At 44.2% G+C, this 22,412-nt stretch overlaps 1 protein-coding gene across 6 annotated transcripts in view; it reads left to right on the top strand.

Moving 5' to 3' along the window:
- The window catches only part of MCHR1 (melanin concentrating hormone receptor 1), a 97,374-nt gene extending 83,906 nt beyond the window's left edge, over window positions 1–13,468 (top strand). For 5 of the 6 annotated variants that reach the window (XM_033929684.1, XM_033929686.1, XM_033929685.1 and 2 more), the window contains one exon: window positions 5,257–7,645. In XM_033929684.1, coding sequence (XP_033785575.1) covers window positions 5,257–6,206 — 950 coding nt within the window. In that variant the 3' untranslated portion in view covers window positions 6,207–7,645. Of the gene's footprint in view, window positions 1–5,256; window positions 7,646–13,234 lie in introns of those variants that run through there. The other variant, XR_004537980.1, reaches the window with a different exon arrangement.
- The last annotated feature ends 8,944 nt before the right edge of the window (window positions 13,469–22,412 follow it).

The following is a 22,412-nucleotide window of genomic DNA, read 5'->3' as shown; positions in this document are numbered from 1 at the left end:
AGACACTATGGAGAATACTGCTACTTTAAACATCTATGATTTGCCATATTTCTGGAAAGAGAGTAGATTTGTACTCCAATATCCAACAGTAAATTATTCTAAACTAGTCTTTCTTTCTTTCTCTCTCTCTCTTTCCTTTGCCGCTTTCTATCTGTCTGTCTTTCTTTCTTTCTGTCTCTCTAATATCCAACAGTAAATTATTCTAAACTAGTCTTTCTTTCTTTCTCTTTCCTTGGCCGCTTTCTGTCTGTCTGTCTTTCTTTCTTTCTGTCTCTCTCTCTCCTTGGCTGCTGTCTGCCTTTCTTTCTTTCTGTCTCTCTTTCTCCTCAACTGTCCACCACCACCCCTTGCCTGCTCCCCCTATCCAGCAGTAGCCCTTCTCCCTTTCTCTTACCTCCCCCCCTATCCAGGAGCACCTCTTCCCTGCTCCCCCTGTCCAGCAGTAGCCCTTCTCCCTTCCTTTTACCTTCCCCATGTCCAGCAGCACCACATCCCTGCTCCCCCTGTCCAGCAGTAGCCCTTCTACCTTCCTTTTACCTCCCCACTGTCCAGCAGCACCCCTTCACTGCTCCCCCTGTCCAGCAGCAGCCCTTTTCCCTTCCTTTTACCTCCCCACTGTCCAGCAGCACCCCTTCCCTGCTCCCCCTGTCCAGCAGCAGCCCTTCTCCCTTCCTTTTACTTCCCTCCTGTCCAGCAGCACCTCTTCCCTGCTCACCCTGTCCATCAATACCTACTCCCAAACCACAGCTGTTTCTATTGCAGGTCTGACTTCGTGCTGAGGCCTGGACATTTGTGGAAGTATCCCTTTTCCCTTACCTTCTCTCAGTCCTTGCGTCCGTGGTCCTCTTAGACTGAGTGAGGGCGGGAGGGGGGAGTCGCCGGCATGTTCTCCACCTCCTTGTGTCCGTAGTCCTCTTAGATGGAGTTAGGGCGGGAGGGAGGAGTCGCCGGCGTGTTCTCCGCCACCTTGCATCTATGATCCTTTTAGACTGAGTTAGGGCGGGAGGGGGAAGTGAAGTGAGGGCAGGATGGGGAGTCACTGTCATGGTGGTCGCCATTTAAAACTGCATGCCTCCGCATGTGTAGTAGGAGCCAGAAAACCGCCACACACAAAATGCCACAGGCTCGTTCTACTGGCACGGAGCTACAGATCATGGATGCAGGGATCACGAAGTTTGAAGTACGCATGCACGCTTAGGGCTTTATTATAGCGGATAATAAGCCAAATACAAGAAAATGCACCAATACAGATATACATGCATAGTACTTGTCAGATTAATACCATCAGGAATTTTCAAAATAACTTGCTGAGAAGAATGTAAAGCCCTATGAGGAACATACTGTTGTAGTAAAGCCATAAGGTAAAAAGGTTTTTTCCTGTAAAATTATCTAAATCAGCATTAGGATTTTAAACTCAATTTGCTGAAAAGGCAGCCAATGTAAAGCATACAATGCAAACTGACAATAATCTTACAATTTTGTATTGGTCAATAAACACCCAGAAGTATTTTGGACCCGCTTAAGTTTTTGTAACACCAATATATAATGCATTACAGTAATGCTGGCATGACACCAGAATCACCATGTTTAATTTCACTAAACCTAAATAAAGATAATGAATATTGCAAAAATGAAAAAAGCATGTGTTCACTACTGAGATAATCTGTGTTTTCATATTCACAAATGAGCCAAGCCAAATTCCTAAAATTTTACCAGTCAATATTCAGCCCATGGAAGTCAGCAGTGGTAGCCCTAAATATTCAATGCTGGGCCATGTCCAAGCACTGGCATCGAATATCTGGGGCCAATTTGTTAGGTGGTAGCCACTGGATCTTGTGGCCTTCCGGCAAGTATTCAACTGGGACCTGCCTTCATATCCCAGCTGAATATAGGCCAGGACCCACATAAAGATATCTGGCAACCTCCCCTCACCTTCACTGAGTCATATCCCCCTCCTGCCCTCTGGAACATCCAGACAACCCCATTCCAATCCTAACACCTCCAGAAGAACAGCCTCCCCCCTTCCAATCCTCTTCAACCCCTGGAACATCCCAAACCCCTAGGATCTCTCCTCCCTCCTTACCACCCCTCTTGATCATCCCAAACCCTTCCCAGGATCTAGTCCCCCCCCAGGATCAGTCAACCCTACCTGTCTAATCCCTGGTGATGAGGGGGGGGGGGAAATGGGCAGATATGATGCCCATTCGCACCTGCCCAGTGCGATGAGTGCCATCACCTCTAGCAGCAGCCTTACAGTACTGCCAAAATACCCTCTCTCCTGCCCACTTAAATTGTCTTGAAAATCAAATGGTTAATTTCTGGGCATGTGAGAATCATTGTAGTCCCTACTTTTACCTCAGGATGAAAGAATTGCATGGATGTTCTCCTCATGCATAACATCTTTAGCATGATTCACTGTCAACCAAACTTGTCTATTAAGCAGCAATAATCTCATCGTCATAAAGTTGGACAGCATCTGCACACATTGCTAAAGACTGAAAATCAATGTTAAATAAAATGGATTAAAATTAGGAACTCTGAGGCTCTCCTGATTCCAAGACCTGCACTTTTGAGAAAGCAGTGCCTGGATGCACTCTGCTCTATTAGAAAAATATCATTGTCTACTGTGTCAAATGTAGCACAGAGATCTGATGATATGATAACACAATCATGACCTTTGTCTATATTTCTATACATTTGTCATGCATAGAAGTGCAGATATTGTGCTGTATCTTGCATGGAAGACAAACTGGCTAGCTGCCAGAACTTGGCATTCTTCCAGGTAATCAGACAATTGGCAGGAAACCACTTTCTCAATTCATTTACTTAAGAAAGGTAAGTGAGAAATTGGTCTGCAGCCCTTAAAGTCATTTTTACTTGCGCTAGGCTTTTTCATAATAGGTTGGATCACTGCCTCTTTTAAACATGTTGGAAACAGCCCCTCACTCAAAGAGCGATTAACCATGATTGTTAATGATGCATGAAAAAGCATCCCTCCCTCTTTATTGAGTCCGGATAGATAACATGCTTTGAGAAGACCCCAAGAAATTTAGAGAGGCCTCCAAGAAAAATTAACCAATGAGGCTCACTCCAAAGGCACCTCACACAAACAGCACATTTGGGAAAATTTTCCATTACTATCTGCGCATCATCTAGCCAAAGTAGCAATTACTGAACAGTTCAGTGAAGTTCAAATCTGCACTACTACTGGATGAAAAAAGTAATCCAGCACACCGGCTCTTTGTTAAGCAGATGGTAATTTGTCTCCATTGCTATCATCCTCCTTTTTAAGGTTTCTAGGGGTCCTCACAATCTGAAAAAGATCATGGCTCTTTACTGTGTAAAAAGAGCCAGCTGAGTTGCAAAGTGCTCATTTGGGCCATGACTTGAAATAAGTGATCGCGGGAATAATTATACTTAGCATTTTGCTACTTTTTGAGCCTTTAAAATATAAAATTTTAGATTTACGAATCCTAACAGTCTAGAATAGGGGTGCCCACACTTTTTGGGCTTGCGAGCTACTTTTAAAATGACCAAATCAAAATGATCTACCAACAATAACATTTTTAAAAAACACAAAGCACACTGTGCGCAGAGAAAATGTTAATTATCATTTGCATTCGGGGGGCTTTTCAGAGCTCAAGGCAGATGACTTTAAAATATGCAATGTCACCTCAGTAACAACTATACAAAAATAGACAAATATACCCTCTCCCCTTTTACTAAACCGTGATAGCGGTTTTTAGCACAGGGAGCTGCGCTGAATGTCCCTCGCAGCTTCCGATGCTCATAGGCTCCCTGTGCTAAAAAACATTATCACGGTTTAGTAAAAGGGGCCATAGTGCAAAATATAGACAGCAGATATAAATTCTCAAAACGGACACATTTTGATCACTAAATTTAAAATAAAATCATTTTTCCTACCTTTTTGCCTGGTGATTTCATGAGTCTCTAGTTGCACTTCCTTCTGTAAATCCAATATTTCTTTCTGCCTTTCTTTCTTTCTGCCCCCTCCCCTTTTCTTTCTGTCTCTTTCTTTCTCTCTCCCCAAGCCCCCTCTTTATTTCTGTCTTTCTCTCTCCCCCTGCCTGCCTGTCTTTCTTTCTCTCTCCCCCTGCCCCCCCTCTTCATTTCTGTCTTTTCTCTCTCTCTCTTCCCCTGCTCCCCCCCCAAACCATTGCGCCGATTTCTACTCTTCCCCGAGCTAGGCCTTGCACATACAAGCACCAGGCTCAAAAGCCTTCCCCCCCCCATCCCCCCAACACCAATTCTGCCGTCAGAGAGGAAGCTCCAGGCCAGCCAGGCAGCGATTGGCTGGCCCAGAACTTCCTCTCTGATGTCAGAATTGATGTCGGAGGTGAAGGCTTATGGGTCCGGCACTTATACGCGCCTGGCCTGGCTCGGGGACGCAGGAAGAACAAGATTGCAAAGGCAATGCGATCGACTCGCGTTGCCTTTGTGATCTACTGGTCAATTGCGATCAACCATTTGGGTACCCCTGGTCTAGAATATGGCTCTTATATGTGGAAGTAGGGAAAATCAGTATTTATATGCATAACATAACAAAAAAAATTGTATTTATATACTGCTATACACCTGGTTGTTCAATGTGGTTAACAGAATTATCTACAGGATGAACAAAGCCAGCACATAGTACAAGAACAGTGATATAAAGGCTGGTAGTTATACACGGATGATACCAAGTGATGTTCTCTTTTCTGCACATATAGGTTCATGAAACTGCTGCTCCCACTGAAGTGCCAGCAAATATGAGGGGCTGCTGAAAAGTTCTCAACCCAACCAAGAAGAGAATGATGTGAGGCCATGAAACTTACAAGTTATTCCACACTTTTCGTTTCATTTCATTGAAACGAAAAGTGCCAAGAAAAGTGTGGAATAACTTGTAAGTTTCATGGCTCTACATCATTCTCGGTTAGGCTGAGAAATTTTCTGCGGCCCCTCGTACATGTGTATTTGCTGTTGTCATGTGTATTTTATGGAAAGCTCTGTGTTTACCAGAACCTTTAGTAAACTACTGAGGGAACCGTGAACATCCTGATCTGGATATACTAATTACTACTTTGACATCTTATGAAAAATGTAGCTTCACATGTTCCATAATACTCATGAGTCACACTGATCGTGATAAAGAGATGTTTCCTACGGACCTTTCAAATACAAGGAAAATGTCTTAAACATCTTCATTACTATAAAATACACCTGCGGCTAACCTCTTTCTTTTTTCTATCCCATTAGATTTGCCACAAGGAATCCTGTACACCACCAACATAATCATGCCTTCAGTCTTTGGCATAATTTGTCTTCTTGGCATTTTTGGAAACTCAGTGGTCATTCTTACTGTGGTGAAGAAGTCTAAATTCCACTGGATGAGCGTGCCAGATATCTTTATTGTCAATCTCTCCCTGGTGGACCTCCTGTTCCTCTTGGGCATGCCCTTTCTCATTCATCAGCTAATGGGTAATGGGGTCTGGCATTTTGGGGAGTCCATGTGTACCATTATCACTGCTATGGATGCCAACAGCCAGTTCACCAGTACCTACATTCTTACTGCCATGTCCATTGACCGTTACTTGGCCACTGTCCATCCCATCTCCTCCTCTAAGTTCAGGAAGCCTTCCATTGCAACCCTTGTGATATGCCTTCTCTGGCTGTTTTCTTTCATTAGCATCACTCCTGTGTGGCTCTATGCTAGATTGATCCCCTTCCCCCAAGGGACAGTGGGCTGTGGCATTCGTCTCCCCAACCCAGAGACTGACATCTATTGGTATACCTTATACCAGTTTTTTCTAGCTTTTGCTTTACCTTTTATGGTCATCACTGTTGCCTATACACGGATCCTCCAGCGCATGACATCATCTGTGGCTCCCATCGCTCAGCGCAGTGTACGACTGAGGACCAAGAAAGTGACACGGACTGCTATTGCAATATGCCTAGTCTTTTTCATTTGCTGGGCTCCGTACTATGTACTGCAGTTGACCCAGCTAGCTATCAGCCAGCCAACCCTACTCTTCTACTATACCTACAATGTGGCTATCAGTTTGGGCTATGCCAACAGCTGCTTGAACCCTTTTGTCTACATCATCCTTTGTGATACCTTCCGTAAGCAGCTAGTCCTTTCAGTTAAGCCAGAACATAGACATAGGCAAGCAAGTAGCGTGGAGACTCAGACGACAAGCTTAAGGTAAAGAGTATTTGTTCATTTAATCATAAGAGAAGACTTCAAAACATGGAAAAAATAATAGACTGCTCTTTCCTGAAGACTGATCCCTCTTTCACCATCACAGATAAATATTCATTTATCACATTGTGGCATCATATAGGAGACCGAGATCATTCTCAAAGAGAATGAGATGATAGACCTACCAGAATATGAAAACAACATAGAACAGATGGGAAAGACTTTTACAACTTGAGTGTAGAGTGTTTACAACATCTGAAAGATATCCAAATGGAAACATTTCAAGTAATACTGTATATTGGCAAAAGAAAGAGATGTCTTTTCCACACACAGACTCGTATGAGCCTTCTTTGAGAGGCATGTCAGAAAATTGGTCACTTTTTACATAAATGAGAACCGAGCATCTTATTTCCTTGATCCATTGAAGAATGTTATCACAGCCTTGTCAGACACTGGTGTAATTAGGGTAAACCTTTATAAGAGAGTGTATTTTGCATGGAACTAACTGCTTTGCATGTGCTGTCAACATGTTCTAGAACAAGAAGCTCCTTCAATAAGAGCGAAAGGACTACACAGCATTTTTTTATCAGAAGACACAGCCTTATTCCAAAGCTCCTGACAGAGTTCAATTATTTTAGGGCCAATACTGAGCCTGCGGTGGGAAGTGATTACAGAAATGCTGACAAATCCTGTGAGCAAACTTTGACATGGGTAGTCAGTGTTAGGCCTAGTCTCAGCACTGGCGCTGGCTGAAGGTAGGGTTACCGTATGGCTCCAGAAAAAGGAGGGGAGATTGAGACATCCGGGTTTTACTTCCATTGCATTCAATGGAAGTAAAGCCTCCTTTTTCTGGAGCCATATGATAACCCTAGCTGAAGGACATTATCCGGGTGCCAGCTGATATTCAGACTGATGCCTGGATAAAATTAGAACAAGCTTTTTTGCTGTCCTAACTTTATTCAAACTGCTCTGGACTGCCCTGGCACTAACCAGATAGTATAATATACTCAAGAGGGTAGAAATCAAGAATCAGATCTGTAGATAAAATCCTTTTAGGCTTTTTTGAGCTGTATTTAGTGCTTATGACCCAATCCCTATTGGTTTGGTATGATTTACACATATGCACTTTCTAAGTTTTGCACACTGTTTAGTAGATATTATTTGCTTTTGATTGGCAGAGGAGTTTGTCTACTAACCAGCTAGTACCATGGTGGGCAGTACTGATATTCAGTGGCACCATCTGCTTACATGTCACTAAATATCAGCAGGAGAGCTAGTGGGATTTAACTGAGTAGGAGCCTTCCTACTTGGTTAAGCCCTTTTATGTAAACACATACATTAACTTTTGACTGAGATCAGATGCATGGTCTAGGAGGGAGCTCTTGAAACACTGAACTTTCATTATGTTTTAATAAAAAATTTCAACTTAATTCTTTCTACCGTGTTTCCCCGAAAATAAGACAATGTCTTATATTAATTTTGGGCCCAAAAAATGCACTAGGGCTTATTTTTTTCATGTACATGATCATCTCTCCCTTCCTCTCCTTCACCCCAATTCTTCCTCTTTCTTTTCTCTCCCCCACATGTGCAGCATCTTTCTATCCCTCCCTCCCATCCCTCCTGCAGCAGAACCCTTGAGCAGCCCCCGCCGCACAGCCGAACCCCCCACTGACCCTTCCATCCTTCCATCTTTCCCTCCCATCCAAACCCCGATGACTGCAAGACCTACATACCTTTCTCCAGATAGCAGCGTCGGCAACACTCTAAACAGGCTGCTTCGTGGCTTCCTCCCGCCGGGGCTTTCTGTGCGCCGTGTTACTAATGACATCATCAGTGATGGGGTAGAGGGAATGCTCCGGTGGGAGAAGGCTGCAAAGCAGCTGGTTTAGAGTCCTGCTGACGCTGCTTTTTGTAGGTCTTGCGGTCGGAGGGTCGGCGGGGTTCGGACGGGAAAGATGGGAGGGTCAGTGGGGGTTTGGCTGCGCAGCAGGTGCGGGGGGAAGCTCTGCTGCCGGCGAATCCAGAGACATTCGAGTTAGACTTCCAGGGACTAGGGCTTATTTTTGGGCTAGGGCTTATATTAAGACCTACCCCCAAAATCATGCTAGGGCTTATTTTCGGGGTAGGTCTTATTATTGGGTAAACACGGTATAAGCTTCCTATGTGACAATGGATCACAGATTAACCCAACTTACTAGTGTTACAAAGTATTTTTCATGGGGCAAACCATCTCAAAGACACCACAATATATACGAGGGGCTGCTATAAAGTTCTCAGCCCAACCAAGAAGAGAATGATGTGGAGCCATGAAACTTACGAGTTATTCTACACTTTTTTTTTTGACACTTTTCATGTGAAATGAAAAGTGTCAAGAAAAGAGAGTGGAATAACTCGTAAGTTTCATGGCTCCATATCATTCTCTTCTTGGTTGGGCAGAGAATTTTTCAGTGGCCCCTCGGAGGTAAGCAGTAAATATACTCGAGTTAATGCAGGGATCAGCAGGAATGGAGCTGGGTGCAGGCTGCCTTCAAGAATACAAACTGCTTTAGAATGATCAGTATTTGCTTGCGCTAATTATGTGTTTGTGAAAAGGGGTTAGGTGGAAAGTAATGAATGTGTTTCTGTTCCTCAGGGTATGTGCTCTGATTTTTTAAACTGAATCTTCTCCCTACTTCTGCTATGGTCTAGCACTCAGTTTGCATTCCTAATGAATAGAATTTTCTGGGTCCTTTTACTAAAGTAGTGTGTGCTGAATGTGGTAGCTTGACACTTAGGGGGGTGAATTCATTAAAGGGTAATAAACATGTTAGCATGTGCTAACCGCTAAGAACACTCATTATATTCTATAGAAAGCACTAATGCAGTTGAGTATGTTAACGCAAAAGTGCGCGCTAACACACTTATTGCCCTTTGACGAATCCCTCCCTTTAGGAAGATCACACACTGTAAAGATGACCAAGAAGAACAATAGGACGCCAGAGAGATAAATTTCAGAATATAGTTTTATTTTGTTTGGGTTGAATTCTAGATTGTTTATAATGAGAACTATTATTTATTTGTCAAGTTGAGTTGTGATTAGTGATACGCTTCATTGATGTTTTAAATATGATCCTATCCATATGTTATAATTGATATTTATTATATGGTATTGCATATGTTTATGTAGACTCCTGTTGCAGGCCTAAAGGTCGAAACACGACTGTGCCAAGTCTGATGGCAAATCAATATTACAGTGATTACGTTGCCTTCGGCGTCCTGTTGTTTTTGGTCATCTGCACTGTGTGTGGTGTTCTTTGTGTACTGTAGAGGTGTGTTCTTCTGTTGTGTTCTTCAGTTTGACACTTAGCACGTTAATTCCCATTTTAAGTGCATTACATGGAAAGGGGTGGGAAGTGGGTGCGGAATGAGAATGGGCTGTGTCTTGCTGCACACGGTAATTACCATGTATTAATGGTTACCATGGCAGATAATGCAGATCACTAAGGGTAAGATTTTCAAAACTTTAAAGCCGTCGCTGGTGACGGGACAAAATCTCGCGAGACAAGGGCGCGCCGACAACTGAGCGTAGACAACTGAGCGCAAGGTTGACGGTGCGCCGAAGAAAAGCATTATTTTAAAGGGCTCCGACGGGGTGGGAGAGGGGGACCCCCCCAATTTACTTAACAGACATTGCGCTGGCGTTGTGGGGGGTTTGGGGGGTTGTAACCCCCCACATTATACTTAAAACTGAACTTTTTCCCTAAAAAACAGGCAAAAAGTTCGGTTTCAAGTATAATGAGGGGGGTTACAACCCCCCAAGCCCCCCACAATGCCAGCGCAATGTCTGTTAAGTAAAATAGGGGGGTTCCCCACCAACACCCCCCGTCGGAACCCTTTAAAATAGTGCTTTTCTTCGGCGCGCCGTCAACCTTGTGCTCAGTTGTCTGCGCACAGTTGTCGGCGCGCCGTTGTCTCACGCGATTTTGTCTATGAACCCCGTCGCTAAACTGTTTTCCGGCGGTTTAGCCTGCACGCATTTTAGCAGCAGAGTATCAAAACGGATTATCTCTGTCTTTAGCGAGGTTTCTAGCAGTCTCCGATAATGGCATGTAAATAGGCTCTTTAACATTGAAATGAACCCTCCGGTGGATTCTTAAAAATTGCTGAGGCATTTTTGAAGAGTGGCATCGGCTTTTGGGGTACCGTTACAGTGCTAGCCCTTGTGTTTTGACTATGGCTAATGAAAAAAAAAAATGTGTATTTATATATTTTTAGTGAAGGGTGGTAAAATCATGCTTCTTTTGAATTTTTCGGAGAGACAGCCATGTTTCGTGTGCGCTTGTTAAAGCCAACGTTTCTTCCTGAGCGCGTGTATGATACCGTTGTCTTGTGTGTTTCGGGCTGTGGGTCTTGATTAAATTTTACATTATAAACAAATTACTAGATATACCTGAATTAGAGTAGTTTTTTGGAGAGAAATGCATGTTTTATGTGCGATTGATAAAAGTTGACGTTGCTTCTCCCCTCTTCTCCCTTCCATTCGTCCAATAGTGCAGCAGGAGAGAGTGGGCATCTCTCCTGCTGCAGGGGGGGGGGGGGGTCACGGCCAGGATTTTAGGGAAAGGGTGCTGTGATGCTGTGGAGACAACGGGCATCTCTCCCGCTGCAACACAACGCAGGGGCAGCAGAAGAGTGTGTTTTTGTTTTTATGGCGTTTTTCTGCACATCTGCCCGTCAGTGATAAGCACATGCAAATGTAGGAAATCTTCACTGCTATCCGCCGATCTTATTTGCATGCGCGATTTTTAAAAGAATGTCTCGGGTTTTTAGATTCGGTATCAAAATGGCTGCGTTAGCAGACCGTCGCTTTTTAACGCGGGTTTTTGAAAATCCTGGTCTTAATGTCACCTCGAAAGGTGAAGTTAAACGCATCTGCTCTATCTGTCATGAACTTAATGCATACTAACTGGCTTTCTTTGCATTGACTGTATAGGCCAGGGGTAAGGAACTCCAGTCTTCGAGAGCCGTATTCCAGTCGGGTTTTCAGGATTTCCCCAATGAATATGCATTGAAAACAGTGCACGTAAATAGATCTCATGCATATTCATTGGGGAAATCCTGAAAACCCGACTGGAATACGGCTCTCGAGGACTGGAGTTCCCTACCCCTGGTATAGGCAAATGCAGAGGCTTTGCAGTTACTGCAGGGGTGTCCAATGTCGGTCCTCGAGGGCCGCAGTCCAGTCGGGTTTTCAGGATTTCCCCAATGAATATGCATTGAAAACAGTGCACGTAAATAGATCTCATGCATATTCATTGGGGAAATCCTGAAAACCCGACTGGAATACGGCTCTCGAGGACTGGAGTTCCCTACCCCTGGTATAGGCAAATGCAGAGGCTTTGCAGTTACTGCAGGGGTGTCCAATGTCGGTCCTCGAGGGCCGCAGTCCAGTCGGGTTTTCAGGATTTCCCCAATGAATATGCATTGAAAACAGTGCACGTAAATAGATCTCATGCATATTCATTGGGGAAATCCTGAAAACCCGACTGGAACACGGCTCTCGAGGACTGGAGTTCCCTACCCCTGGTATAGGCAAATGCAGAGGCTTTGCAGTTACTGCAGGGGTGTCCAATGTCGGTCCTCGAGGGCCGCAGTCCAGTCGGGTTTTCAGGATTTCCCCAATGAATATGCATTGAAAACAGTGCACGTAAATAGATCTCATGCATATTCATTGGAGAAATCCTGAAAATCCGACTGGAATACGGCTCTCGAGGACTGGAGTTCCCTACCCCTGGTATAGGCAAATGCAGAGAGTTACTACTGCATGGTAATTTGGGCAATTATGTGTGGCAACTTCAAAACTTTATCCCACTTTAATAAAAGATCCCTGAGAGTTAGCTTTGCAATTTGCCAATTTTATATCCTGTAATGCAGGGCTGCCCAAGTCTAGTCCTTGAGATCTACTGGCAAGCCAGGTTTTCAGGATATCCACAATGAATATGCATGAGAGAGATTTGCCTGCACTGCCTTCATGGTATGCAAATCTCTCTCTCATGCATATTCATTGTGGATATCCTGAAAACCTGGCCTGTCAGTAGATCTCGCGGACTGGACTTGGGCAGCCCTGCTGTAATGAATTTTTTTGTTTACATTGCCTGTACAAAACCTGGTGAACTGTCAAGCCATGCTGTCCAATTACCACTACACACCGGAGCCTGGTACCTAGCAAATTCACAGCTGCTCTCCCCAAATAACACCATTTCAAGGGCTAATCACCCTAGCTGCTGCTTTTTACTTAGGCCCTCTTATACAAAGGCGAGCTAAGCGTTTTAGCGTGGATTGAGCACGCGCTAAATCAACGTGTGCGCTAACCGCTAACGCGTCCATAGGATAACATGCACACGTTAGCGTTTAGCATGCGTTTAGCGCGCGCTAAAAAGCTTAGCGCACCTTTGTAAACGAGGGGGTTAGTTTATGGTTAAAACCTGAAATCTTCATTTGCAGAAGAACTTCAGAATTAGGATTAACCTAATAAAATCTGAGCAAACTGTCTTCCAGATTCAGTGAGAAGTTACAGCTCTATGGAAAATAAATTTCTGGGGTTTTGCACAACATACACTGTACAATAAATGGATTCACCCAATACCCAATTCAAAAGAAGTTTTATGAAACAAGATTTTTTTTAACATGATCTGCTCTGAAATCAGAATTTTGTTATAGCAGAGTCACTTCATTTTTAAATAATAAAATTTAACCTACAGGCTATTTCCAATTATTTTACCAAAACGCAGTATGGTTTTGTACTTACTGCATACTAATATTAAAAATTAGCACTTGAAACAGGAGAGAGGCTCTTCTTGAACTCGGTTACAAACTTACCTCCTTCTTTATAAAGCCGCGCTAGTGTTTTTAGCGCTGGCCGTGGCAGTAACAGCTGGCGCTAAAAACAGTAGTGTGGCTTTGTAAAGGAGGGGGGGTTAGAAAATAGCTAACTATTTACATCTGTTATTTGTATTTCAAGATGATGAACTGCTATATTGTACTCCAATTATTTAGGATTCTTTGTAAATTGGAATGCTGATCCGATGGTGGAGATTGCGCAAAAGACAAACTCCGGCCGAAGACAGGATCTTTTGTCAACTTTGATGATGTCACACATTGTTTACAATGCAGCCTCCATTCAGAAATCTGTTATGAACCTTGAGTTCCAGAAGGTGCCGGAACTCAAAGGCTAAACAACCAACTTAGGGACTTTTGCCGTCGGGATTATTTAAAATATGCTGAGACAACAGAGCTGCTTCAGGAAACTGGACTTCTATCAGACTTATTTGATTTTTTTTTTTTCCAGTTTATGAATTATTTTAAATTTTATTCCATTGTTTTTATCCCTATTGTTTTTATTTTATTAACTGAATTCTATTGTTTAACGGTTCCTCCCTTCTATTCCTTTTTACATATTCCTCATATTCATTTAGATATCATTTACATAGATGGTGCTCCTATCTGTAAAGTTAGGAATGTCTATGAAATATTCTAGAAGTTTCTCTCCCCTCCACTCCTTCCTGCCCTCCATAGTCCTCCCTACCCTCTTCTAACTTCCTCTGTAATGTCGCCTAGAGCTTATTTCTTCCATGTGTGCGACGCACAAATGGAAGAAATAAAATATATAAAAATATTTCACATCATATTTCACATACTTCAAGTAAGAATGACAGAGATAACTTTCTGTAGACTGTAAAACTAACACAACCTCTTCACTTAACCTCACAGTGGAATGTACCTGCAGCCCTTGTTCAGGAACTGCTGCTTAGTGCTAGGGAAATTCATGCACTTAACCTCACTACTTCTGGTGCATGAATTTACTCCTGGCTACACTGGTAAGTGCAAAGTTTGTGTGATAAATGCAGGGAGAGTGCCCAGCATTTAGTACAAAGGGCAGAGTGGTACCGCATGGTACTGCTTGTCATGCCTGAGCAGGTAATGTGAGTCTGTGCTATGAGTATTTGCCTAAGCATGTAATGTGGCCCAGAACCAAATGTTAGAAAATGTAATCTTACCCAATACCCATGCCCTCTGCTTTCCCTCCGCCAATCCTTTCATTCCGCTCTCCTCGATCTAATCTCCTTATAAGAACTCCTCCTGATCTGACTCTGATAAACCCTGCCTTCCTGTTCCCAGGGAAACCCTCTCCCAGGCCTCCTACCACCCTCAGAACTGGGGTAGGAGCAGCTCTGGGTGCAAATATAGCAACAATGGCTCCTGAAGTCTCATGAAACTATTGCTACAGGCCAGCCTTCCAGATAAAGGCAAATTGGAAGCTAGATTGTAAGGAATCATTAGGGGGGGAAGCTTTCATAAAAGCATTTGGAGGGACAGAATCGGGGTGAAGGAAGATTGGAATAGGGAGAGATGTGAGCTTTGATCAAGGAGCCTGAGGCCCATATCCCACTCTTAACTACTACACTTATGGTGGAATATATCCATCCAAATCCCACTGTACCTACAAATAGGTGACACCTGCAGGCATAATGGCTATTCCAGTAGATTTTTGAGAACTCACCATACAATATAAAGGAGTTATGGTGAAATGTGTACCTGGGCCTCTTTATGTGATGTTCACCGCAGTGCCCCCTAAGGTGTTCACTGCTCTGCTGGGATGTCAATTTTAGTTTAATACATTGTAAACCGCTTAGGTCAGTAAAACGCAGGAGTAGAGAATGATACGGTGACAAAATTCATCACCGTTCCCGTCCCCACGGATAACCGCGGGAAATAATCCCATGTCATTTTCTAGTGTCTATCTCAACCTCAGTCCTTCTACACCAGCATTCTTCAAAGCAAAGCTTGCGGGTCAGTGGTTGTGCCCAATTATACTCTGATTCTTCCCTCTCTCCTTAAAGAATGACATGAAGATGGTTTCCCGCGGTTATCCGCGGAGACGGGAACGGTGATGAATTTTGTCACTGTGTCATTCTCTACGCAAGAGCGGTATATCAAATCTTAAATAAACATAAACATATCTGTGTGGTCAGTCTACTAAAACTGCTGGCCTCTCCTACATCCCAATGGCTTGTTTTGTGTGTTTTTCTTTTAGATGTGGGTTGGTTTTTATTTGTGGGTGGGTGGGTGGTTTTTTTTAATGGTTCACAACGATAAATGCACTGAGGACAAACACATCTGAGAAATGGCCATTTTTGAAACAAAAAGATATTTTTTTGTTTCAAAAATGGTCATGTTCACTACTGGATTTGATGTGCTTGGATTTGGAAGTCATATCGAAAATGTCCCTCCATGTGAACAAAGTTAGGAGTTGAATCAGGTTGGGCAGACTGGATGGACCATTCGGGTCTTTATCTGCCGTCATCTACTATGTTACTATGTTAGAGCAGACTAAAAATCTCCACTAAGTCCTTGCTTCATCCTGACTTTGCCCCCTGTCTGCCCCAGCACTAACAAGATGTAAGAACTGTTAAAGGGAGTGGGATTTGATGTACTGCTTGGACGAGAGATGTATTAAGCAGTTTACAATCAGATACTCAAGCATTTTCCCTATCTGTTCCGGTTAGCTCACAGTCTATCTAGTATACCTGGTGTAGTGGAGGATTAAGTGACTTGCCCAGGGTCACGAGCAGCGCAGAGCTTGAACCCACAACCTCAGGGTGCTGGGCCGTAGCTCTGACCACTACGCCATAGCTGATATTCAGAGGCACTGCTCCAGTTAAGTACCACTGAGGGCTCCTTTTACTAAGCTGCGATAGCTATACAATTCTGCACGCTAAAAACGCTATCGTTGCATAGTAAAAGGAGCCCTGAACTTCAGTGGCAGAGCAGAGCAGGCCACGTTGATTTAACTAGGCAGGAACCTCTCTTGCCCAATGAAATGGTTTTGAATTGAATTATCTGCCTTGTTTAACTGTATTCTAGCCTGGTTCAGACACTTCGCCAATGAACTAAGTTAAAAAGAGCAAATCCAATTTTCTATTATCAAACAATTTTCCATGATGAAACTGCTTTGTTAATATGAAAAACGTGAAAATATTTTTAAAATTGTTGATAAGCAGCCAACCGCATTGAACATGTTTTGAGCATGAAGCCAATTTCAGCTCTATGAAAATAATCCCTGTAGAGCTGTTCTAAGCTTCTTGAACAGTTCATTTTATGCTGTTGTTAGATCATTTTATTTTTAATTAATAAGCTTTCCCAATATAAAGCATGTTAAGGTAAACAAAAATCAGCAATACGAGGCAAACAAGTGGGGAAAGTATGCAGAGCAGGACTCAAGGGATTCTTTCCAATCCGTCTGTGTGCATGTGTGTACACACGCATACCTCTGTTTTTCAGAGTTTTCCATATGTGGTATCTCTGGTTTGGATGTTTATATACAGTATATTATTTATGTGTGTATATGTGTTTATGTATGTATGTATGTGCATGCATGTTTATATGTGTGTTGGCATGCATTTGTATGCATGTACATGAGTATGTTTGTATGTATGTGTGTAAAATTACCTGTGTTCGATCTCTGTGTGTCTGTGATTGGGAGAAGAGATGAAAGAGAAGTCCCATTTAAAAGGTACAATTCCTTACTCGCTATGGGCTCCTTTTATCAAGCAGCGGTAGAATGTTTAACTGTGGGCCGACAAGGTAAATGCTCCGAGGCTCATTCAATTCCTATGAGCGTTGGAGCATTGACCTCTCTGGTCTGCGGTAAAACACTCTACCCCTGCATGATAAAAGGAATCCTATATTACATTGTATAAATGTTTGTATGCAGCAGATGTTGGAACTGTTTCTTCCATAGCAATGCATTGGGGTATTTTTTTTCGGTACTCTTACCACATGCAAAATAACTGTACAGCACAGGAGCTTCACCAAGCAGCCTTCCAGGGTCCTGGTGCAGTGTTCCCGCTAAGCTGCGCTGGGGTGCGTTGGCGCACAAAATATTACCTCGCAGCGCACATGTTTCTCGTCACAGCGCACACAGTGTAGAGCACAGTTCTTCAACCGCCGGCCCGCAAACAAAATCTTGCCGGTCCGCGAAGGATTCGGTCCCCGCCGCAACGAAAGGCCGGCGTCAGCTGACTTGCAACTTCCTGTTGCAGTCGCTGTGCCGGGACTCCTGCCTTCGCCGGGACTCCTGCCTTCCACCGCGTTTGCCTCCTGCCTTGTCTCCGCACCTCCAGACCAGCAGCGGCAGCTGTGTATGCTTTTAACTTCGGCACAGAGCTGCCCCTAATCAATAGTTTAGCGCGGTTTCATAAGGCAGCCTCGGGGCCTTTGCTAGGCCGGCCCACATCGCATCATCGAAGCGGGCCGGCTATCAAAGGCCCCGAGGCTGCCTCATGAAACCGCGCTAAACTATTGATTAGGGGCAGCTCTGTGCCGAAGTTAAAAGCATACAGAGCTGCCGCTGCTGGTCTGAACTCTTGGGCCGCTGAAGGAGGGCAAAAAGCAGCTGTCCTGGAGGTTTCCCTTCCTCTCGCCTTTACAGGTTCCTTTTTTCCACCTTTTTTTTTTTCCTTCAAACGGCAACGGGCCCCAGCATCGACATCAATCAAGTAAGTTCCACTGTTAATCAAGCGGTTCTGCTCGGCCAAAGCTTCCCCTGTGACATGAGCCACCCTCAGGGGAAAGAAAGTGACCCACAAAGGTGAGGGGAAGGGGGGCAGATGATGGAAGTTGGGGGGGGGAGAGAGAGAGAGAGTGAGAGAAGGGGCAGATGATGGAATAGAGGAGATGAGAGAGAGAGAGAAGGGGACAGATGATGGAAGTGAGAAGAAGGGAGAGAGAGCAGAAGGCAGATGGATGTCAGTTGAGAAGGGAGAGCAGATGCTGAATGGAAGTGGGGAAAGAACACATACTGGATGGAAGGAGGAGATAAATAAAGGGGGAAGAAAATAGTAAGATAATGGAGGGGTGAGGGAAAGGGGTGACAAGCTGTGTGTAGACACAGTGAAAAGAGGGAAACGGGACTAAATAGTAAGAAAGAATTTAATTTAGATGGAGGCAGAAAATAGAGAAGGAAGACCAGAGAAGAAAAGGGAAGAGAGAGCAGAGAATGATCAGATCTGAGTGGAGGAAATGAGAAGAGAGATATGCTAAAAACCACAGGGGGGAGGGAAGGATAGAGATGCCAGACCATGAGGGGAACAGAAGGAAGATGATGGATGCTAGACCAAATTGGGGGGTGGGGGGGGGGCAGGAGGAGAGATGGCAGGGAAAGACAGACAGTGAATGGAAGGGGCAGATGCTGGACTGAAGAGACAGAGAAGGTTATCATGCTGCTGTACCGGGCCATGGTACGCCCTCACCTGGAGTACTGCGTCCAGCACTGGTACTTTAAGAAGGACACGGTACTACTCGAAAGGATCCAGAGAAGAGCAACTAAAATGGTTAAGGGGCTGGAGGAGTTGCCGTACAGCGAAAGATTAGAGAAACTGGGCCTCTTCTCCCTTGAGCAGAGGAGATTGAGAGGGGACATGATAGAAACATTCAAGGTACTGAAGGGAATAGACTTAGTAGCTAAGGCAGGGAGAACGAGAGGGCACTCTCTAAAGTTGAAAGGGGATAGATTCCATACAAACGTAAGGAAGTTCTGTGGTAGAAAGCAACATATTTATTTGGCTCATAACTTGCTGGCGCCCGATATTTTTAGCTCACAGTGAAAAAAGTTTGCTCACAACACCCGCCCGCTTAGAGGGAACACTGGTCCTGCCCCTAAAATCTTTCCGTCAGAACTGGGGTAAGGATAGTGGGTGCCCTCAATTAACCTTCAGGCCTCTAACCTGCAGCCCTTTTCCCCTTCCCCCATGATTTTAAGCCATGAGAGAAGCCACTGCTTGCCCTGGATCCATAGCGTGGAATGTTGCTACTCTTTGGGTTTTGGCCAGGTACTGGTGACCTGGCTTGGCCACCGTAAGGACGGGCTACTGGGCTTGATGGACCATTGGTCTGACCCAGTATGGCTAGTCTTATGTGAACCTAGAATGGAACAATGAAGCCACTGTGACATCTCTGAGGAAGCTGGCTCTTATACATTGGTGGAATGAGGCATTATGACATCGATACATAGACGAAACCGCGTGAGACAATCGCGCGCGGACAATTGAGGGCAGACAATCGCACACAAGATGTCAGCGCGCTGGATTCAAACAATAACATAAGAACATAAGAATTGCCGCTGCTGGGTCAGACCAGTGGTCCATCGTGCCCAGCAGTCCGCTCACGCGGCGGCCCCTAGATCAAAGACCTGTGCCCTAACCGAGACCAGCCCTATCTGCATTCGTTCTGGTTCAGCAGAACTTGTCCAACCTTGTATTGAATCCCTGGAGTACCGACCCACTTGTACACTCTGCCCATACTCAATCTAAACACTCTAGAACAATGGTCTCAAACTCAAATCCTTTGCAGGGCCACATTTTGGATTTGTAGGTACTTGGAGGGCCTCAGAAAAAATAGTTAATGTCTTATTAAAGAAATGACAGTTTTGCATGAGCTGAAACTCTTTATAGTTTATAAATCTTTCCTTTCGGCTAAGTCTTAATAATAATATTGTAATTTATAGCTAAAGAGACATATGATCAAGAAACTGTTTTATTTTACTTTTGCGATTATGATAAACATACCGAGGGCCTCAAAATTGTACCTGGTGGGCCGCATGTGGCCCCCGGGCAGCGAGTTTGAGACCACTGGTACAGAACAACCGGTGAATTCTGGGCTAGACTTGGTTAAAAGGTTCGTTGTTGTTACAGTGCTTCCTGAGGTGAGAGAATGAGCACACCGTATCTGAGTGTAATATTTCCCATCACGCTTCAGAACTTTCATCGAAAGGTCAAGAATCAGTCGTAGGAACTCCCAAGTAGAATTTTACAGTAGTCCAAGGAGTATGTGCGGGGAACCCCCCCCCCCTCCAAGTTTACTTAGAACTGTTGGCGCTCCTGTTGGGGGGAACTCCCCTACTATAAAGAGGAAACAGCCTTTTTCCCTGCTTTTTAGGGGAAAATTACAGTTCCCTCTGTAATGGGGGGGGGGGGGAGTTCCTCCTCCACCCACCCCTACGGGAGCGCCAACAGTTCTAAGTAAAGTGTGTGGGGGGGGGGTTCCCACGCACACACACACACCCTCGGACCACTGTAAAATAGAGTTTGAATCCAGTGCGCTGACGTCCTGCACACGATTGCCCTCAGTTGTGCACACACAATTGTCTCGCGCAGTTTTGACTCATCACCTATGACATCACAGCCTCAGGTCTGAAATGTTGCTACTGTTTGGATTTTTGCCAGGTACTAGTGACCTGGATTGGCCACTGTGAGGACGGGGTACTGGACTTGATGAACCACTGGTAAGGCTATTCTTATGTTCTTAATCATGATCACACAAACATCCTATAAAAATGTAGGTTAAAATATGTGCTGATGATTCTTTGAGTCTGTGTGGCTGTCAGGATCAACTGACTTGATCTGATTACAGCTGTTTTTTGCTGCCCTCAAGATTACTAGTTAGGCAAGCCCTGCTTCCCACCGACTGAATCCTACCCACAGTCTCTGCTGCTAGTAACACTGGAAGCAAGCGGGGAGATTCACTCACACAGAAGGGAGAATTCGAGAATTACAGATAGAGGTTTTAAATTATGAAAAAAGTGCAGACACATTAGCCATCCTTGTAACTTCAGTACATTGAAGCAAAAATCTGTTCAATCCTGAAAATAATGCCAGACTTGTTCTCATTCTTAACCTCCTGAGCCCTGAGCACATCTCCCAAGGCCCCTTAAATATTTGGACCTAAAATGTGTGCATAGTTTATCAGTGTTTTAATCTGATCCTGCCCATGGCAAAAGAAATTAGTTGGCAGTTTACATAACAACTAATAAGAAAACTATATATAAACATAGAAACAGGATGGCAGATAAAGGCCAAATGGCCCGTCTAGGAGGTGAAGGTACAGCCTTATTCTCCAGGGTGCGCAGGCGAGACAGATAGGCCATGTGGCAACAGATACCGCCAAGAAAGCCTGAAAGCCCAAAGCAGCCTCATCAAAAAGCCTCCAAAGGACAACATCCACACGGCGATCCTACAAATCTGTAAGCATCACAGCACTTTCCCTGGGTAGAGAGGTGCAGTCAGGCACCTGCGTAGCCAAAGAATCCACTCTAGGCTGATCCTTGACCTGCGGGCATTCCAGTGCCAGAGGGTACAAGCAAGACATGGTCTTCGCTAACATAAGAGCACCTTCAGATATGACCATTTTAATATCAGTGCAATGTGACTATTAGGGTGCCAGGGAAAGGTGTGAGACTGTGAGTGCGCACCAGAAATCCAGGAGGAAGAAGAGGATGGAGTCGGCTGAGTGACCAAATGCAATTCCTGCAAAGACTCAGAATCAGAAATAAGATTCAGTAAAGCTGCAGACTGAAATAAGCGCAGAACTGTGGGATCGTCCCCAGGTCCTACAGCTCCATACAGTCCCTGGTTCCCCATCCTTGGAAGCATTGCACTTTGAAATAAGGGGTCAGCAAGCTAGACATCAGCATAAAGACCAGGATCAAGCAGATCAGGAACAATGGCTTACTGAGACAAGTGCTGTTGAATGGACTAATACTTTATCGATGGACATTCAGAATCCACCTTTTTATAATAGAATTGGTGATAATATGTGGTACTCCTCATCATTCCATCTTTATATTAGAATTATTAATCTTTTTTTATAAAACTTTTTGTTATAAATTAGAATAACTTATCTTTTTCTTTTATCATCTGTTCCCCTTCCCGACGCGTTTCGCATTTCTTTTTCAAGGTCGGGGGAACTGCAAGACAAAATATACCCACATTCAAAACTGCCATACTGTAGTACAATATCCTTCTATATTATATTAAGAACAGCTTCACTCACCAAAAGTTAAGAGTAAACTTTTTCCATTTTTCTGCTGCCGCTTGCTATCAAAAAGATGGCCGCGGCGTTCTCCCTGAGTGTTAAACACCACCCCTCCCATGACGTCAATCTCCCTAGCAACCATTCTTACAACCTCGCGTCCCAGCTGATTTAAAAAACCCCTTTACGAGTCCACTTGGGCCATCCAATCTGAAACATCCATCGGAGCTCCCTTAAGTTTAGCGTGCGCTCGATGTTACCTCCCTCCCACCCTACTATAATCCTATCCAGGACTCTCCACCTTAAATCTAAGAGACCATGCTTACATAGCCTCCAGTCCCTAACCAAAGGGGAGACTTCACTACTT

This window comes from Geotrypetes seraphini, chromosome 2, assembly GCF_902459505.1.
Source record: "Geotrypetes seraphini chromosome 2, aGeoSer1.1, whole genome shotgun sequence".
In the NCBI taxonomy this organism is placed as follows: domain Eukaryota; kingdom Metazoa; phylum Chordata; class Amphibia; order Gymnophiona; family Dermophiidae; genus Geotrypetes; species Geotrypetes seraphini.
Note: the sequence above shows the minus strand (reverse complement) of the source record. Positions and strands in the feature narration are given on the sequence as shown.